This window comes from Haliotis asinina, chromosome 9 (assembly GCF_037392515.1).
Source record: "Haliotis asinina isolate JCU_RB_2024 chromosome 9, JCU_Hal_asi_v2, whole genome shotgun sequence".
NCBI lineage: Eukaryota > Metazoa > Mollusca > Gastropoda > Lepetellida > Haliotidae > Haliotis > Haliotis asinina.
Window position 1 is genome coordinate 8,304,732 of NC_090288.1, and position 19,679 is coordinate 8,324,410.

Here is a 19,679-nt window from a genome sequence, read left to right on the forward strand (position 1 = left end):
GATAGACATCTAGAGCATGTAAGTAGACAGACAACAGACAGGTAGCGGATGCAGAGCAGACGTTCAGCTGACTTCAAACGGTCTGCAGATGTCCACTTCTTGGGACTGTGGTTTGGAAGGTTTTAGATATTTGGGAGGGAAGGAAGGGTGGGGGATTCTTGTTCAGTATGCACAGAACTTCATGAAATGGATTAAGAACTTCAGTAAGCCAGATTGTGATGATGTTGCAGGTGGAGTTGCTCAGAGTGTTCTGATATGGAAGAGTAATTGCACTAGATACTCCATCTTGATTTGCTGTTATAAGTGAAACATTGCATGTTCATTACTCAAATGTGTAGATCATTAGTTAAATCCATCTAGTGATCACTTGTTTTGTGTGGTGTGAGTTCATTCTGTAAAAATATCAACAGGTTATGGTGTAGTTCCATTATCCTTATCTCTATTGATGATCATGACAGAGGGATGTCTTGTGTCAGAATTCACTCATCAAAGGAATGGGGGTTTTACATGAATCATAATACTGATCACAGAATAGTCTGGTCCAGATACAAATGTTTATAGTTTCCTATCAGTTGACAGGTGTATTGGTGGGTGACACATAAAAACCTTTACATTCTGAAGAAATTGAGTGAAGGGACTCGGTGTTGTAGTGGACTGTGTGACATGCCTACTTTTTCAAGGAACACCTGATCTCATCACTTACAGATCTATTGATATAAATTTTAAAAACTATTGTGCCCTTCACATCTTCTAGAATCAGTTTCTGTAAATAATCTTGACATGACATTTTGAATTCCCCTTCAGGCATTCTTTACCATTTTTTGGATGTTGTTGAAAGACCTCACTCATCATGTTATGCTAGGCTAATGAAATAGCCTTGTGGTTAAGGTGTTTGCTAACTATGGTTTGATTCCCAAATGAGACAGTTAATGGAGGTCTTGGTGGACATTATTTCATTTTACAACTTAAATCAGGGGGAACATATAAACCTTTGTTTAGTGGACTAAGCCAATCTTTCCGATTTCCCTGAGTGAATCTGCAACGATAAACAACTTCTGCTTTCCATATAATCTGGTAGGTACTATGGTTATCAATGTCCAATGTTGTTGATTTAGTCTGTGGTAGGTATAGCATCAATTAATGTCCAGCGCTTCCTGCATTCTCATCAGTCAGTAATTCTCTGCAAAGCTCCAAGGATACATTAACCACGGTAACAAGTATCTCCTCTCATACCATAGGTCATGCTAGGCTAGACATGAGTACATAAATATCCCATATTTATGATCCAGCTTTCTACAGCACAGACCCTAATGTTTCACTTCCACAGGCCCTGGTACTTGATTTTTCATCCTGCTGTAAGTCTGGTCTTGTGTCTTGAACCTAACTTGAAATGATGAAATTATCAGTTTGTATCATTTGATGAATGGATTGGATTGTCAAATTTTTCTGATTTCGATGTCACTTGTACTATAAATGTAACTGGTTCTAAACCTAGAAGATATTGGTTACAATTGGTCTTCAGCTGCTCATTCTTATCTCTTGAGATGGTCAGGCTTGCTGACTTACGTGATACATGCAGTCGTCATATCCTAGTGGCTTAGATTGTGCTCATTATGTCAATCACTGGAATGCCTGTCATCATTTATCTGTGCAGCATTTTACAACACAGGGTCAATGAGTCTATTCTTACATCAAAACATTTGATACAACATAATGAGAATCTTAAGCTTTAACTTGTGAATGTAGTTTAGAAGTCTGCACTTGAACTGCTAAAGTGACACTGATCACAATCTTAGATGTTAATTGTCAAAAATTAATTAGTTTATCAATTTCTCCGTTATCTGGCAAATTTAATTTTGAATAAACATCTCTTCGTGACTTGGTCAGAAAGCAAACCATAAGAGTAACGTAGTTATATAACATTTCATTTGAAGTTTATTTCTTTTATATTGTTGATTAATTGAAGGCAGCTGTATTTTGGTGAACGATGTAGTGTGTTATCATGTTTATGACAAATGTCTTATCAGGCCATCTTGCAGCCATGTTTCTGTAGAGTTCATAATGCTATCTTTATTAATATTTCATATTTTAAAAAAATGTTATAGCATCAGCATGGCCTACCATATCTTTGCACCCATATTCACAGGGCAAGTAAACTTGATGTATTTACATCAGGAATATACAACAAAACTGGGAGGAGAAATAAGTGTTTAGGAGGGGACACGTTGTTGCTGTAGAAACATGACATGTTACTTAGATTTCAAGCAAGATATTTCAATTCATGGCATCAGAGTTTGCAGATTGGTAAGTTATCTTATAGACTGATAGCTGTTACAGCATGTTATTAAGAGAGCACTTTGTGTGGAATATCTGTGATATCCCATGTTTGTTGTTTATGATTTCTAGGAACATTATATTGGATGGGTTTAGCTTGATATGCAGTTTGAAATCATCAGTCTATATTTGCTGACATTTAATTTGATCCTCGTGAAATATTTCACTGAAGGAAAGGTGGGATTGTATGATTGTTGTAGGGAAAGGTAGGTGGTTCATTATGCATCTGGACCTAGAAGTGGAAGGTCAGCCTCATCTTTCCATGGCATCTTGGAGATAGTTGTTGAGAAGAGTCTGTTAACAAAGCATGGATGTGGCATGTGGCTGTGACCTTTGAAGTGTAAATATGATTGGTCTGTGTCTGGTAATATACTTAGAAGGGCTTGTGAGGGTATGGCACTGGTTGGAGGGATCAAGGGGCAGACCTGGTTTGGGGGGTCAGGTGGATAGGCGTTGGTTGGTGAAGTCTGGAGGAGTTTGGTTGGTTGGTGAGGTCTGGAGGAGCATTGGTTTGAGGGGTCAGGTGGAGTGGCTGTGGTTGTGGGGGTCAGGTAGGGTGACACTGTCAAGAGGTCACATTGGGTGGCACTGGGCCTCAGGTATGGATGGGTGACAAGCAGGAGAAGAGGGTTGAATGAGTGATGGAGGTGGGATGTTTGTGCAGTGGCAGTGAGGGTCACTTAAATGGTGTAGGAGTATTGGCAGGGGGTCATATTGTTTGACACTGGGCCACAAGTATAGGTGGGTATCTGCCACTAGGTGAGGGAAACAGTACCAATGGGGTCATTTAAGGTGAATATAGCAGCAATGAGGTCTGTTCTAGGTGGGATTGAAGGTGGGTAGTGGATTGTGGATTGTAAATGGATTATAGCTAGACAAGTAGTAATTCCCTTTATTCACAACTTTTTACAATCCCATATCAAAACTACAACAGTCAGAATCACATGACCGTTAAACTACTGACTTCAATGAGTGATCATCTATCCTACCGTGAAGTAAACAGTTGTGAGAGGAAGGCATGCTCCAGTTGCCTCAATACCACAACATTCACACACATAGGTAGACAGCCTGGCTCAAGAGATGTCTGCAGATTCACCTGCTTGTCCATTCATCTTTGTTTATATCTATCTGTAAGGCTGCGGCAAGGGAGATCAGTTTTCTATGGGGGTAACAGCTGTTGAAGAAGGCGAGGGCTACATTTCACAAATATTTCATTCTAGGAGATAATTTTAGAATGCGACTTATCTACCCACAAAGAAAGCAGAATCTCAGATTCTGAACATGGAGTTTCCCTTCTCATATGGTTTTATCAAGGCATGTTTTTCTCGGTTTTTTTTTTCCTTTTCTTTTTTTCTTTTTTGTCTTCCCTGCTGGAATGATATCTGGTCGCTTTTCAGCTCTCACTGCGATGTCTTCCAGATGAATGGCTCTGCACATTTGTTACCAGAATCTCGAACCGAGATCTTTCATAGAACAATTGCATGTTAATGGATTTTCTTCAATTCATGATCCAGCTTTCTACTTAAATGATTTTCATTAGAAAAAAAATCAAAATGAAGTTGTTTGGGTAATTGCTTTTGCTGAATAATTCAAGTGGGAATTTGGATTCTATAACAGAATTTCACATATTTATTTTACATTCTTGGTAATATTTTTATTATCAATACGCACCTATACTCATGGGATGTGGAAGCGAAATAATTTATTTTTCAATCTTCCTTGGAACTAGTTTATGTTATGTTAGTATTTTTAACCAGTGGACTTCTAGTTAAATCGCTAGCTTTAGTGGCTGTTAATGATAAGGATTCTTGATAATAGAACCAGCTAGGTCACCATATTTGGAGAAGCTCTTCAACTTGTAACAAGTTCAGGATCAGTCTCTGTTGTTGCCAGGCCCCAAGTGACTTCCATGATTCTTCAGTGTTAACCATTATTGATTCCAATCGCCTCCAAAGTTTAAAAATTTATGGCCACGGATTTTTCACAATTGTTCCAAAAAATTGAATTGTTTGACTTTTGAGCGTGCATGCTTGTTCAGGTCCAAACTTCATCAAATTGGGTTCCTATTTTGTTTGTTCTCTGCCTTTGTTGACACTGACAATCTTAACTTGATATGAAATATCCATTACAAAAAGATGGAATAATTTGGGATTGTTTTAACCTCGGTGTTGGAAAAAAGTTAACTTTATTAAGACGAAACCCAGGAGACATTTAGTCCATATCTTGCCATCAGATTGAACCAGGTTATTCCGTCTATTGATCACAAGTCTCCTGTACAATGAGTGTACCAAGCGATGCCTTGTTTTAGCATTGAAATAAAGTGCAACAAGACGTCATTTCCTTGGCCACACATGGATTCCTCCGCTGTGTCCCAAGGGGCCAAGGTCACCACCAGGGCTGTCATCCACTGTCAGCCAATCAGATGAAAGGGAAATATTTATGAAGCTGATTACTTGGCGTCCAGGTAGTTTGTGCATCTCTGCCCCTTATTAGATGGGACTGCTGTTGATAGGTTAATCTTGTCTGTGAGCTAGATTGAGTTGAGTTTGTTTGGTCACTATTTTTGATGTCATTATTGTCTCACCTTCATAAAAAATGAATGAGGTTGCCGGGAGGAGGTCTAACGACCCATTGCTACACAAGAGGGCGCTTGCCCCAGGGGTACATGAAAGCGACCAGTAGCAACAATTAGTTGCAAGCTTGGACGCCTGTTGGGAGATATGACTTCATAATCCATAACGCCTTTGTAGGTGTACCAGTGATGCAAGCGTTGGGTTCCATGTGTCGTTCTGTGGATGTAGCAGGAGGGAGTTGAGGTCAACATCACTTCCTGAATGAATCACCTTCAATATTAACTAATGTCCTTTGGAGTTCATCTGTTTGATGTGGGTGATGTATTTCCGCTAATTTCTCTGTAAGAGATTTGCATTATGGTAATTAAGATGGTTGATTGTTGGCTCATGCAGTGCGGATGACCTCAGACATAGATGGATTCCTCCAAGACTTGACTTGATTGTAAGTGATCGAAATTCATGGAAATGTTTTGGTTTGATATTCTTTGTTTTGACAACTTCCTTGCTTTAAGGCTGCAATGTGTGATTAAGTGGACATTGTGGAATAGAAGTGTTGATATCTAATGGAGGACCAGGTGGGTGTGCGGATAAAGTGTTCGTTTGTCTTGTGAAAGGTCTGGGTTCAAATCTTAACTGTTCAACGTAGCATGCTAATTTATAGTGTCCCATCAACGAATATTGTTAGAAGCTTCCTTTGCTCTTTTAATGTGCTTGTGATGTTTTGATATTGGTTTAGTCATTCCTTAAAATATTATCATGTTTTTTGTGCATGTGAGTCTAAACCAGATCCACTCCATCATGCTGTTACACAGCTAGTCATATTGAATCCATCCATGGACAAGATGCTGATAATGATGATAATTAATATCACTTACAGATGTACAGACATAACTGTGTGGAACTAAGCAGATACAGCTCAATTGTGATAATGCTCTGTCTGTTCTATTGGACTTATGAACCATAAGTATTTAATAGCACATTGTTGATACTGTAGACAATTTTACTAATTCTATCTTACAGGCCATATTACCTATATGTTATTGGTCTTTTTTTTATCATATCTGATAAAACATATAACTCACAATATCTGTCTGAACTCATTGTCTACAATATCTTCATGGACCATGCTTCCACTAATATCAAGTAATATCAAGTGGACCATGTGACTTCTGATATCAAATGAACGTTTGATATCACATAGTTCATGTTGCTTACGATATCATATGGACCATGTTTCTGACATTTCATGGCACTTGTGATATCTCCTGGACAATACGTCCATCTTGTCCTTCACTGACCATGTGACATTCACTTTATAGTGTCATGTTAAGCAATGTCAAGCTGACCTTGTTGCTTACGATGTTTGTTTGTTACAGGTAAATGGGCAGGATCTGTCACAGTCAAGTCATGAAGAGGCGGTAGAGGCATTCCGCACGGCCAAGGAACCCATCGTGGTGGAGGTTTTACGTAGGGTTAATAAGAATAAGATGAAAAATCGTTCTCCGACAATGGTGTCAATAGGTACGCAAACGGAGGAGGACTTTTACTGTTACAACAGACCACCAACACCACCTCCAGGATTCTACCCCTTGCACGTCAGTGGGTGAGTACAGCATTTATCACATATTTACCCGAGATATACAATTGAACCCTGTTTACTCAGACACATGTATCTGGGAAACCCACACTCCCTTATGGTGGAATGAAATTTAGCTTCAGTAATTGTACTTGCTTAGCTAGTCTCAGGGTTTGCAGACCCAGGCAGAGTATTTTAAAACCATTCCCATAGATTTCGATTGAAAAATGATCCTGTTACCCGGACAGACATATCCAACTTTTTCTAAAAATGCCAGTCAAAGAAATTGTTTCGCATCATAAAAAGTTTGGGAGGATGCGGCCAGAAGTCTTACCATGGCTGCCTGGTTGACATCATCAAAGAAAAGTACACATGTATTTTGGTGGCTCACAGTAAGGTAATGTGGTGATACAATTGATCCAGTTGACTGGACGCCTCACTATTCAGACGATTTCCAAGTGTAACCAAAATGTCCAGATAAACAAGATTCAACTATATCTAGTTTATTATGGTTGATATGTACATGATACAATCCACAGTGATATGGCTCATAAATATATGGGTTTGAATGATTTGAATCTTTAACAAACTGCTTGTTGTAAGAGCATGTATGGCTGATGTGATTCATGCACGTCATTATGTCCATGTTGGATATTGATGCTCATTATGTCAATCACTGGATTGCCTTTTGCAGACATCGTAATACTGAGTAACTGGGGACTGTGAACAAGCAAACAAACATAATGATATGTCACCATGTTCAACCTAGCATGTTATCAGATGATTGATGTTAGGGCTATGATTTGAAACCCAGTTAAAATTCAAGGAAGAAGATTGTCCCATGTTGCCATAGTTACAGTGGTGTGACTTTGTCATCAGATCTTGAGGAGTGGTTTGTTTGTTTGTTTCTGATAATAGAATGCTTGGTGCTGTCTATATATCTTTCAAAATTTTGATTGAATATTGCCATGAGTGGTAGTATATTAAAGCTGCATTAATGCCTCACTTTAATAGATGATCTGAGGTTTACGTGGTGAGGTGTTTTTGGGGGGGTCTTTCCTCCAGACTCTCCCCAGTGTTTAGTCATCCAAGATTGCACAACAGGTGCACAACAGAGAGAGTCAATCCCCTCTACAATAATCGCCCATCCACAATAAATAACACCATTGATAAGAACTTGCAGCGTGGAGGATTATACAGTACAAAAGCTGTGGGATGCCTTAATTTGATGCTTGTTTCTGGAGATTGCATGCTTTATGTTTCAAAAAAGGAGCTTTTTCATATTTGGTTTAAATGCTTATATCATGTTGACTTACATCTGAAGGGATACCCCCATGTGATGAGCTCAAATGCCAATGGACACTTTTGTTTGCTTTGTTGATTCTCAGCTTCACATGATTGCATAGGATTTCCCATGTTCAAATATCAACAGTCTAGCTCAGATGGACAATTTGTCCCATAACGAAAAAATGATCCAATACCACAAGGCGACCTGGCCTTCATTTGAGATCTGTGTTTAATTTCTTCAGTGTGTTCACAGCTTGAAGGTGTAGGATGGTATGGATGCTATTTGCTTTACATCACAGACTATGTACTCCTGGGGTCAATTTGATAAAAATGCACTGATTTGATGACTTAGTTTATTGACATTTACACCAAACATACTTTATTTGGAAGGGTATTTCCATGTCTGGTGACCAGCGGAATCCTGTGTCATGACATTTGAGCTGAAAATTACACCAGTCTTGAAAAATTCAATCCAGAATGAGCCTAGCTTAGTCATTGCAGAGCAGATGTGATGTGAGGGCCATGGGTGCTTTAAACTCCACCGAATCTCTCCCTGTTTCATAAAACTTCAGAAACAGCGTTATGCAAACCCAGTTAGGTGAATCATATGGCGCAAGACTCATAATTGTTTATTTTATGACTTGAAGCTTTCCATCGTGCTTATTGAAAAAAATAGATTCATCCTCTGTCTTTTATCTGCGACACACTCAATGTACTAAAAAGTGGAAGCGAGCCACGGAAATCACAACTTGATAAAGTTATGAAATATGAGTGTTTTTAATGTGATAATCAAGACTTCAAAGTAACTCTCAGCTACTCTTCAGCAGGTTTGTCAAAAAGGGCAAATAAAAACAATTTATGTAGGTGGTTTAAACCCATCGGATCATGATAGCACATTTATCTAGGAAACACTAGGTGCAGATTTTTTAAAGTTGGGGACATTTAGCAATGACCTATCTGCTTGTTAGGTGTAAATGATAACGAACACAACAGGTGAGCTGAGAGATTACCCACAATCCTGCTGCCTTCCCATCATGCACTACTGAAGCACTTTTAGGCGTTGCCTGGTAATCTCAAGTGTTCTCATCAACATCACATTGGTTAGATTACTTTGTGAATATCCAGAAAGAAAGATTTTTTCCCAATACTTACTGACATAATGAAGTTGTTTTCAATACTGAAGCAGACAAAACAATTGATATTTTAAGTACCATACTCCCAAGTTCAAAAACTTTCAAAGTGTTTGCGTAAAATGTTTTCCTGATGAAGCATACAGCTTAGTCAAATTTTGTTAATGGGTATGGTAAAATATAAATGATGGTAGCGGTTTTCAAAACATGACAAGACATGGCTCCAGTAAAGCTTGAGATTAGATACTCCTGTAGTGAGGTTTGTTTCTCAGCATCCTTTGTTGATTTGAAGAGCCAAGCAGATGAATTAGGTAGATGAACTCCGATAATTGCTTCATACTGTGATCTGGTGATCTGATGGTGTGAACTGTTGCTCATGATATCAATCTCTAGTTGGACCTATCTTGAGGTCATATAGCTGGAATATCGTTGCTAGGAACTGGCCCAATACCCTGTACTGAAGTTGTGGATTATGAGGGTTGTACATATGTGTGACCTTCAACCTCAAGGTCAAGACCCCTTGACACAACTGAAAACGTGTCCAGCCCCTAACATGCACTGTTCTTTATGGTAAGACACTTCCCTGTTCCTTCAGCCCAGCCAGCCCCAGTGATAAACCCTTCAGGTCACTGGAGACAGATCTTGCTTTGATGTTTTATCTCCGGAACATAAAAGTGGTACCTGAGCTTAACTGGTTGAGATGTTGTGCTGTTATTTTCAGTACAGGCTATAGGCAGGCTCTATAATTACAATGGACTATTTCTGGGTTGGAGCTCTCTACTTCTATACAGGTCAAGTGGGGCATTTGAAAACATAAAGTCTGTTGTTTGGTCTTAGTAGATCGGGAAAGTCCCATATTTGTCATTTAAGCTGAAGAAAATCACCAGTTCTATCATGTTATGACTGTTAGAGAAATTCAAATCTTGAGATGCCTGTATGCTATTATTTCCTGGACGGGCAAAGAGTGTTTTGGATATCTTTTCATTAATATGTTCTGCTCTACATCATGTCAATTTTTTTTCTATTTTTAGAAGATATTGATTAATCAAAACATTTTCTTTGTCTATGATCAATTTGACATCAATGTTATTGCTAAGTTGTAAAAATTATAAAAGAATTAAGTGTGACGATCCCGGCTTGAATGAGAAGGGAAGGCTGTTGAACAAGTCGGGTGCCATAGCCATTAACGCCATAGGATGGCGAGAGATTTATAATTACTGGCACAGATTTTGATGAGATGGAAACGAGGGGATCGGAGCTGAAACATAAATGCTGAAACTTGGGCCATAAACTGTGCAACTTCAAATAGATCCACAGACTTCACTAATAGCTGTTAATAGGAGGAAAGTACATACAGGCACGCGACATACCGCGGAAGGGGGGTAGGAAGCCAGATGCATTATGGGAGAAGGCAGACAGGTGCAGAAGAGGCAATCACCAAATCGGGTTATTTCTACAATATTACAGTTTATGCATTTTCATGTTTAATTACAGAGAAAGTTTCACAAAGACTTCATGAACACAAGTGCACTGCTTGGTAAAGTTGAATGTCATAACGTCCGCTGTATGTGAATCAAGGTTATTCATGTTTTTGGACTATGAGTTCCTAGCTGCAGATAGCCCGTATCAGAAATGGATTGTGATTCATTCTATTTGATTCTCGTCAAAGGTACACAATCATTATCCTTTTATTTTGCTGTATTACAACTGAATAGGAAAATAATAGGGTACTTTAGACTGTGATAAACGTTCATGGCAGTTACGACCTTAAGAAAACAATGTTCACGGAATAATTGTCCATCTTTTTACAATCCAATTTCCGCTTATACTTAGTACATCTTCAATGACCATTAAATGTAAATCTTTCAGTTCCACAGACATGTTGATCTCTATGGCGACCGTCTTGAATTACTGAAGGATTAGGGGGAGTTAAGTCTGTCTGACAAGGACATCAGCCAGTGCTAGCTCGGGAAGACGTTAATGTGACGATATTGTAGAAATATTGGCAGAAGAATTGATTCTGACTGTTCTTGACCATTCTGAGATGAAGAGCATATATCTAAGAATGACACGATTGACATACCATAACACAACTATCTCACTTGAATAGGTTTCCATGGTAATGTCGTTTCAGTGAGTTTATTTCTGTTGTTCATGTGTTTTAGAAATAATTTCATTATTTGCCTCATATCTTGTTCTTCTAATGATGTGAAGTTAAGGCTGCTTTCTCCATTACTGTGACCTGAATGTCAAGGTCATTGGTATTCATTTCCAATGCACCGAGTAAGAAAAACAATCTGGTGTGGCCATGCAAAAGAAAATCCTGTTTTCCACTCTTTCAAGCAAAAAGCTGAATGTTTTTGGAAAAGAATTTTTGGAGTCAGTCAGATGTATTTTGTACTGCACAAGAGTGTTATGCTTGAACATGTTCAGTTTTGTCGAAGTGTGTCAAAGATGAGTGTGATGAGCATTTGCTGTCGTTGTCTGATATATGGGTGTTGGCAGAGCCATCTGGTGGAGGAATCAGGCAGCACCTGCCGTCACAGCTCAAAACCCACACTATCCCCTCAGTCAGAAGCAGCACAGATGCAGATCCCATTGAGTCACATGATGGAGCTACCTTTGGCCTTAGGGATAGGGATGCACCATGTTTTAAAGAAGTGAAATCAGATCTTTTTCTAAAGGTTTTTGAGTAAGCTTCACATTTGTACCCATTGATGGACAAACACGTAGTACTTAGAAAAATATACAAAAACTGCAGATCGCTTATTTATGAGAACTGATTAACTTGGAAAACTGTGAAACTAATTGATCTAAATTAGCACCACAATTATGAAATCTCTGCAAATTATTTGACAATTAATTCAATCTGAATGATAATTTATGGTTCCAGTGGATGCAAATTTGCCATTTTTCAAATGATATTTTTTTGGCTGTTTTTTCTCCTTGCATGGAGATGGCAAGAGGAGAAATGCTGATTAATTAAAAGGTGATTTCCTGGTTGATTTAGCGCTGTTGAACTTGTGAGAGGCCATGAGAGAGGAACAGATCTTTGGTGTCATCCATCACTCCATGGCATTTGGCCATCTCTCAGATGAACTGCTTCCATCGTTAGAGTTGGCTTAGAGGAACATGGACAACATGCAGTCTAAAAATAAAAGAATGGTCTCTGTTCTTCTATGTTTCCACCATCAGTGAAATACCCTTGCTTGACAGCATTATCTGCTTTAAGACCTGAAAAAAATTCTCTTCTGACACCTGGCCAGAAAGATTTTTTCTATTCAAAGAGACCGCTAGAATTGATTCGTTACCATTCAGGTTTTTTCAGTCCTGCATTACTTGCACCAAATAGGTGTGTCACAATGGATTGTTACATACAAACTCACTCACTCACTCCCTAACTGATATGGCTTTAAAATATGAAAGTGTGTACCATTTTGAAGGTGAAAACCACTAGTGTTACATATATTGATATTCTTCTTGTCCAACAACTACTACTACTTCATAAAAAAAAATCAAAGTTTGAAACATCTGAGAAGTTTATGTCAAAGGACATGAACGGGAAAATTTCCCCATATTTTCCCATTATTTATGGGCAGAGTTATTGGTTGTGATGTTAGGGCACTTTCCAGCTCTCATATAGTGGTGTTAACTTTTTATTCAAGCTTCCCACAGTGAAAGGGAATGAATTATACCAAGAGGTTTTCCTAGACAGAAGCAACATTTACCTTCCTATGAAATCATACCACACCACTAAATGAAAGCATTCCAAAAATGAATATTTTTCCTGCTATGTTGATAAGAAAATAGCATGTCAATTTTGAGTTGTTAGGCAAACAGGCTTCATTTATAAAGGGATACTTTTTTGGGAGTATTTGTGACAATATTTCTGAATCGATAAACTGTCCTTCAGGGTTATTTCTCCTGAGTCCCTTCCTTGGGAGATAAATTAGTTAGAGGGTAGCAATCTTGTTGCTTTTATGATGGTTGGAATATGTTTGGTAGATTGTGTTATGTCTGTTATAGGCATTGTTTTGCTTGGATTATAAGTACAAACCAAAAAAAACATTGAAATTAGAAAATGTGACCAAATTTTGGCTGACTGTTTTACAATTTGAAATGTTCTTTTTAGGGATGTCTGAAGGATGTGATCAGGTCAGGTGTTCATTTGTGTTTGAGTTCTAATCTGTAAATGGTGACAACAGGTTAAATCTCTTCTTGGTGTTGGCCCTCAGTCAGTATCAATCTCTCTAGTGTATATTTTGTTTAATGTTTCTTTTTACAGTGTTGTGGTCAGTTTTCAGCAGTAATATGTGACAACCACTTCACTGACTGTGCCCACATTGTGAATTAAACGAAGTCATCTGCATGACAAGCAAACAACCTAACCACTGTGCTATACATTAACCTCATAAGGAATCACTGAAGGATCATGCGCATCAATATTTATATCAGTGAACTTATTTCCTGGACATGACACAATAGTATAACATTAATATTTAAGCATATTTCAACGTGGAAAGATAATTAGCCCAATTATAGTGAATTGTCAATGCCATTAAGTTCGTTTTAAATTACCAGTATTAACTGATGCCATTTAAGTTTTCTCTTTGGAAAATCTGTCTGATTAATCTGAACCAAAATTCAATGAAGCGTTTGCTGAGAAGAAGCGAGTTAGAAATGGATTCAGGAGTCCTTATGATTAGGACCAAAATGTATTGGCATCTAGACGTCGCAATGAGAAATGAGGGATATTGAAGGATTCCCAATATTCTGCTATTACCCCGCTCGGGTGGAATTCAAACTTGGTGTGCATTATGGGAATTAAAGTGCATGGCTTTCCAATTTGGAAGTTGCAGGTTATTTGGTGAGTGTTTGAAGTAAGGTGCCCAAGAGCTACCTGGGGCCCCTTACATTGCTTCACAATCACTTTTCATTTCCCACAATCCTTTCATGTCAAATAACACTGTTTGAATCGGGCCTTAACATTAATCCCTGCCGATCTTTGCAGAATGGAGGAATTGAGTCGAAAATTGGATTTTTTGTTGCAAATGCAACAGTAGCTATTGATCAGCAAGAGGACGCAGAGGACTGATCTTTCTCCGTCATCGGCAGTGTCGCCAAACAAGGAATCTCTCATAATTTCACATGGTCTTTAGACTATTGGAAGGGTTCTTGGGGAAAAGAGGAGGAAATGTCATTATAACGTGATGAAAAGTAGTTGCAACTGAAGTTGGTGATTTGATAGAGAAAGAAATACTTTGTCTTCGCCATTTGTGGTCTCAACTGTTATATACACAACAGTCAGCCTTGATCAAATGATTTGGACAAGTAGGGTTGTTTGTAGACAGACATTTTCCTACCTGGGGAGACTGGGTATTGAATGCAGCCACAGGGGCCTAATTACTCTCCATTGGTGCTCCTTTTATGCATCCTTTGAATCCTAATTTCACACTTGAGAAAATCCTCTTCTTGTTGGTGATGCACAATTTTGACAAGAACATGTTGCAAGGATTTGTAGTTGTGGGTGGTAGAGTTGCTATTTGAATGTTTCTTTGTGCAGGATGACTGTTGATTGTGGCGATAGGAAACTGTGAAACAAAAATAAAAAGAGTTCTGGGTGGTCAGGGTTGTTCAAGGTTCTAAATATTTTGTGAAAAGTTCTCCAGCCTTTTGAGGTGATGTCAATGGAGAAGTCATTCAAAAGAAATTTCTTCTGATAAGCAGATACCAGAGGTTAAAGAATAGTTAAAATATTAATTTAGAATGTAGATAAAATTGGGTGTTGTTAGAACTGTCAAATTGCAGTAAGGTAAGAGGACATCCCTTTCAATATGAAAAATCTGCAACCCATATCACAAAGATGTATTGCTCGTCATTTCTCGTTAGACACATGGTGCTCATCAAAATGGTGTTGTTGGATAAAATACTCATAATTCACTCCCATAATGCATCAGAGAGGAAGTGAGAAGCAAGTTGGAATTCCTGCAGATATGCTAACGGCTTTCTACATGGTACTGTAACTGTAAGGAATTGGTTGCAGGTGGAATTCATGTGCCTGTAGCAGTGTCATTGTGATCAAAGTTGAAGGCTGGTTTATCATGTGTCATTCAGTATATTGTTGAATTGGGAATGCATTTCTCAATATAAATAGTACAGTAATGCAGTTAGGAACGCAGTATGTAAGATCAAGAGGATGCTTATTGCAATTTATGTCATTTTGAGAAGAAAGCGTTCATGACAGCTGGACTCTTTCCTAAACCTACACATACACTCCTGTGAAGAAACAACCCATGTTTGTTCTAAGAGGCAACTAATGTGATCTTCTGATCCATCTCATCAAGATTGCTGTTGACTACTGGATTATCACATGGTCTCATTCATAGGTATTGTGTATTTATTCAGAATTGATCCTTTGTAGACCAGGGCTTTCTGGTTTGAATGTTACTCAGTGTGAAATTAAACAATGAACAGACGCAATAAACCAAAATGCAGCATGAATTAGACAGAATGATAGTCCATTCAAGAAAATGAAATTTCAACAATTTTATTCCTCCATCTCATTTTAATTTTTATCAAACATATGAAAACAACAGGTGATTGGGCATTTTATGACATGCTATCAAAATGAATCAAATCTTCTGTTCTACACACATACAAACAAACACGCGTGCACGCACGCACACACGCACACACACACTGCAATTCGTTAAATAATCCTTTCCACTAAAAAAAGCAGATATCTGATTGTTAGTGTTTCAGGGGTTCCTGCTGGCCATGTGTCATAAAAATGAAAGACGTGATGAACACTGATGCATGTTTCACCTGTTACGTTCTAAAACTAAGAAGGCTTTTGTGGAATATCCTTTGTGACAATCCAGCAGGTAACTAACCAATTGTTCTTTGTTCCTGTCAACCATGCTGGGATCTTTCCTTTCAAACATGCCAGATTGGCAACAAAAACATTTCAAATGCTCTGGTTAACTTTCTTCCCACCAGGGTCAGCCTTTTCACATTGATCATTTTGACAGATTTCATAATAGAAAACAGCGATAATATGAAAATGATAGGCTGGAGCTATGCTTCTGTAGGTAACTTAGAGAAGACAAGGCTGAGTGGTCGACCTTGTAGCACTCCAAATCTGTTTAGTACAGTTGCTGTTTTAGCTCTGATAGCCACAATTTCCATCCTTTTTAAGTTACAAGAAGGTACCTGTGGCCATCACAATGAAGTCTGCCAGGTCTGTAATCGTTCATTTCACACATTGTACATGTGCATCATTAAAATCCCATCTGAGACAGGTGTACAAAGATATGTGCTTGAAAAATTTTGAATGAGTCAGGAAGCTTGAAACTGTTTAGCTTTATACCCATCTGTTGTTTTCATCTTAGGCATGACTTAGTCATGCGTTGTACATCCTATTACAATAACTTGGATTTTGTGATGATTGTCCAGTACTGTGCAGGTCTAATAATAGTTAAAGATAGATCTGTTTCATTCCATTGGCAGTAGAGGTAGTTGATGCTTGCTTTATTCTACAATGTGTGGATAGTATTGCGGACATCAAGAAGTTATTAAGATGATGTTTGTTCCATGATCTGGAATATCTTTTATTGATATTAATATGCCTGGAAGTTCATGGTCTATAATCATTGTTAACTTACAGATTCTCATATTTCAAGACTCAAGTAAGGACTGTTCTTTACTAACCACACATCGCTATAATTTTGAAGTTGGCAAAATTTTCAGTTATGTAAGGCTAGGTTTTTGTAACATTTTACAAATGACATCTAACTGACTGTCAAAGTACTTAGTTACTAAAGATTGAGATTGATTAAGAGTTTCCTCTAATAACAGATGCTGTATTTGATTAACAGAAGTTTGCAGTTGTGAAATAGTGTTACAATTGAATCAGATAACTGTACTCACAGCATGTATGCTTGATGAGACTCAACTCTTGTTGATGCACTCATCCTCATACCAAGAACAAAGCAACAGACCTTAAGTATTACTGGGGGCTGTTACACGCAAGATACAGTGTTTTGAACATGCTCTATTTCTGTAATAAAATGTCTAAGTTTACTCTGATGAATGACAGTGTTCCGTCTCATCAGGCAATGTTACTCTGCATCTCTGGGCATGAAATGCATTCAGCACAGAACGACCGCAGGATGGTTGATAGTACGTGGCAACGAGCGATTGCCTGTAATACCCTGTAGCTGTTGCTAACTGTTGGGGACTTAAAGATGCACTGTATGCCATCTCGCATGGTCGTATCCCGTAAAAGGACATCTTGAAATAGCTGTTCATCACTGTCTCTGCGTTAGGACTAGCTTTCATGACTAAAAGTCATTTTCAGTCAGCCTCAGACTGTTTTGGGATTACATTGAGACGGACTTCATGTACAATGTCAGCAGAAAGAGAAATATGGCCGCATGAGTATCTCAACAAAAGGCTTTCAGTTAAGGTTGGGATTGCTCCTTTGATGATGCTTAAAAAACTGTCAGAAAGGGTCAATCGGGGCCGGACTTGCTGGATACAGATTATTTAGTAATCAGGCCTCCGACAGCACATCAAACTCGATACTTGTGCCCTGTGACCTCAAGGAACATCTCTTGAAAGATTGCTTTGGAATTTTACTGAAGGTATTTGAACAATTGTACAGGCTGGTCATAGGGCAAGTTCCACTCATAAATTATTTTGAAATATTTATTTTTAAAGCATGCAGCTTCGTAGGTCTGATGGTCTCAATTAATTGTCATCTCACCTTTTTCACCTTTGGAGTAAGTAGGTTAAGTCCTGTTAACCAACGAAATCAAGTTCCATTTTATTTGACTTGATGAATCTTTTCAGATTCTAGAAGGTAATAATCACAAGAATTTGTCATTAGAATTGCTGAATTAGCGAAATAACACAATGAAAAGAGTTATAATCGGGAAATCTGCGAATGACTAGAATGTACCATTTGTGCGAGTCTTCACAATTGAGTCTGCTATCAATGACATCTCATAACGAGGAGATCGCAGCGTGAGTAATTTCTCCAACTCCCAAGTTTTTGCCTGAAGCTGCCTGTGCTAGCATGATGCCATGGAAGCTGTAATTGGAGTGCAGTTAATACACACGACTAGGATTCCACCTACTGCCTTCTCTTGTACAACCTTCGCTCATGACAAGATCTAGTATGGCAGAGCATATGGCAGAACATCACTACACTGCTGTTGTTTATGTTTTCTACTTCTTACATGTTTATTATTAATTGTGTAGACTTTGGTTATAGAATTTGAAAAAATAACGCTGAACATGACCCTGGCAGTTTGTCTTGCTGTCATGGCTGTAATCATCAGATACATGTAAAATGAATGTGATAGTTGCTGATGTGGCTGAAAGGTTACATCCTTTTAACGTTCTGATAATGAAACAAGATATGCTACATCTTCTTCAGTCCAATCTTAAAGATTAAAATGTCAAGGTCTTCATGCTGTTCTTATTTCAGGCTATGAGATAAGAACAAATGTATATGTGGTTGTGAGAGTTAAATATTTATCACTATGCAGAACTTTTCTTACATTGTCTATGACTGTTTTTCCAAAGTTGATGCTATTGATATTGTCATTGTCTATTTCAGTGCCTAAAAAACACATGCAGCTGAAATGTTGCAGAGGGGTGCTTTAAACAACACACACAATACTGTGATTACACGATGCCATTTAGAAAGTGGTCAAATGCAACATATGTCATATTTGGGATTTCACTTTCTTAGTAAAGTACAAATTCTAGTACTTTTTTTCGGTTGAGTCCCATCCGGGATTCGAACCCGCACCCTCAGAGTCAGGCACCTAATCGCCAGCACACAAAGTCAGCCGCCTAGCCCGCTCAGCCGCGGGAAGTGGAAGTCGCGGTGGCTGAGTGGGCTAGGCGGCTGACTTTGTGTGCTGGCGATTAGGTGCCTGACTCTGAGGGTGCGGGTTCGAATCCCGGATGGGACTCAACCGAAAAAAAGTACTAGAATTTGTACTTTACTAAGAAAGTGAAATCCCAAATATGACATACGTTACACACAATACTGATGAGAAAGCTTAAACCATGCGCCTACTTCTTGGAAAAAATCATATATCTGTTCTGTTGATTGGCATTTTACAGGATGTTCAATAATAATTTCAGCTTCATTATGTTATGATGCATGTTTTGGTGAAGGATTCTTACATAAAGAGAGCTTAAAACATAAAAGCTATTTTCTTGAGAACTACCATATACTTGATGAATTTCATGCAGTTAGTCCCTCTCAGAATCCAGTGTAAATCCTCATATCTGTGTGATGTTTCAGTAAAGATTCTTATAAGAGAGCTTAGAACATAAAAGCTATTTTCATGTACTGGATGAATGTCATGCAGTTGGTCCCTCTCAGAATCCAGTGTAGATCCTTGTCTCTACATGGGAAGGATGGCTTGGAGCATTCAGTCCTGTATCCTTGGCATGTTGCATATGCACAAAGCCAACCCTCAGCTATTCAATGGTGTATACCACTTAAGTACAGCTGTGGAGGGCTGAACAGATGAGGAATTGGTTATCCATGGAACCGAGATAATGTTTATGGGTATTCTGTGGAGATTTTTGGAATGAGTGATCTGGAAATAAATCATTTTGATTATAGGAGTATCTGAATTGAGTAGAAGTTGAGGAGGTTTTCCTTCTCACTCTTTAAAAGATCTGTCATTTTTTTTCTAAACTGCATTATGTAATATGATGGGCTTGATTCATAGGGTGATGGCATAACAGTAA

At 38.4% G+C, this 19,679-nt stretch overlaps 1 protein-coding gene across 3 annotated transcripts in view; it reads left to right on the top strand.

Moving 5' to 3' along the window:
- LOC137295711 (E3 ubiquitin-protein ligase PDZRN3-like) overlaps positions 1–19,679 on the top strand; it is a 425,331-nt gene that overhangs the window by 341,899 nt on the left and 63,753 nt on the right. For all 3 annotated transcript variants that reach the window (XM_067827228.1, XM_067827227.1, XM_067827229.1), the window contains one exon: positions 6,284–6,510. In XM_067827228.1, the coding sequence (XP_067683329.1) occupies positions 6,284–6,510 (227 nt within the window). The remainder of the gene's footprint in view (positions 1–6,283; positions 6,511–19,679) is intronic.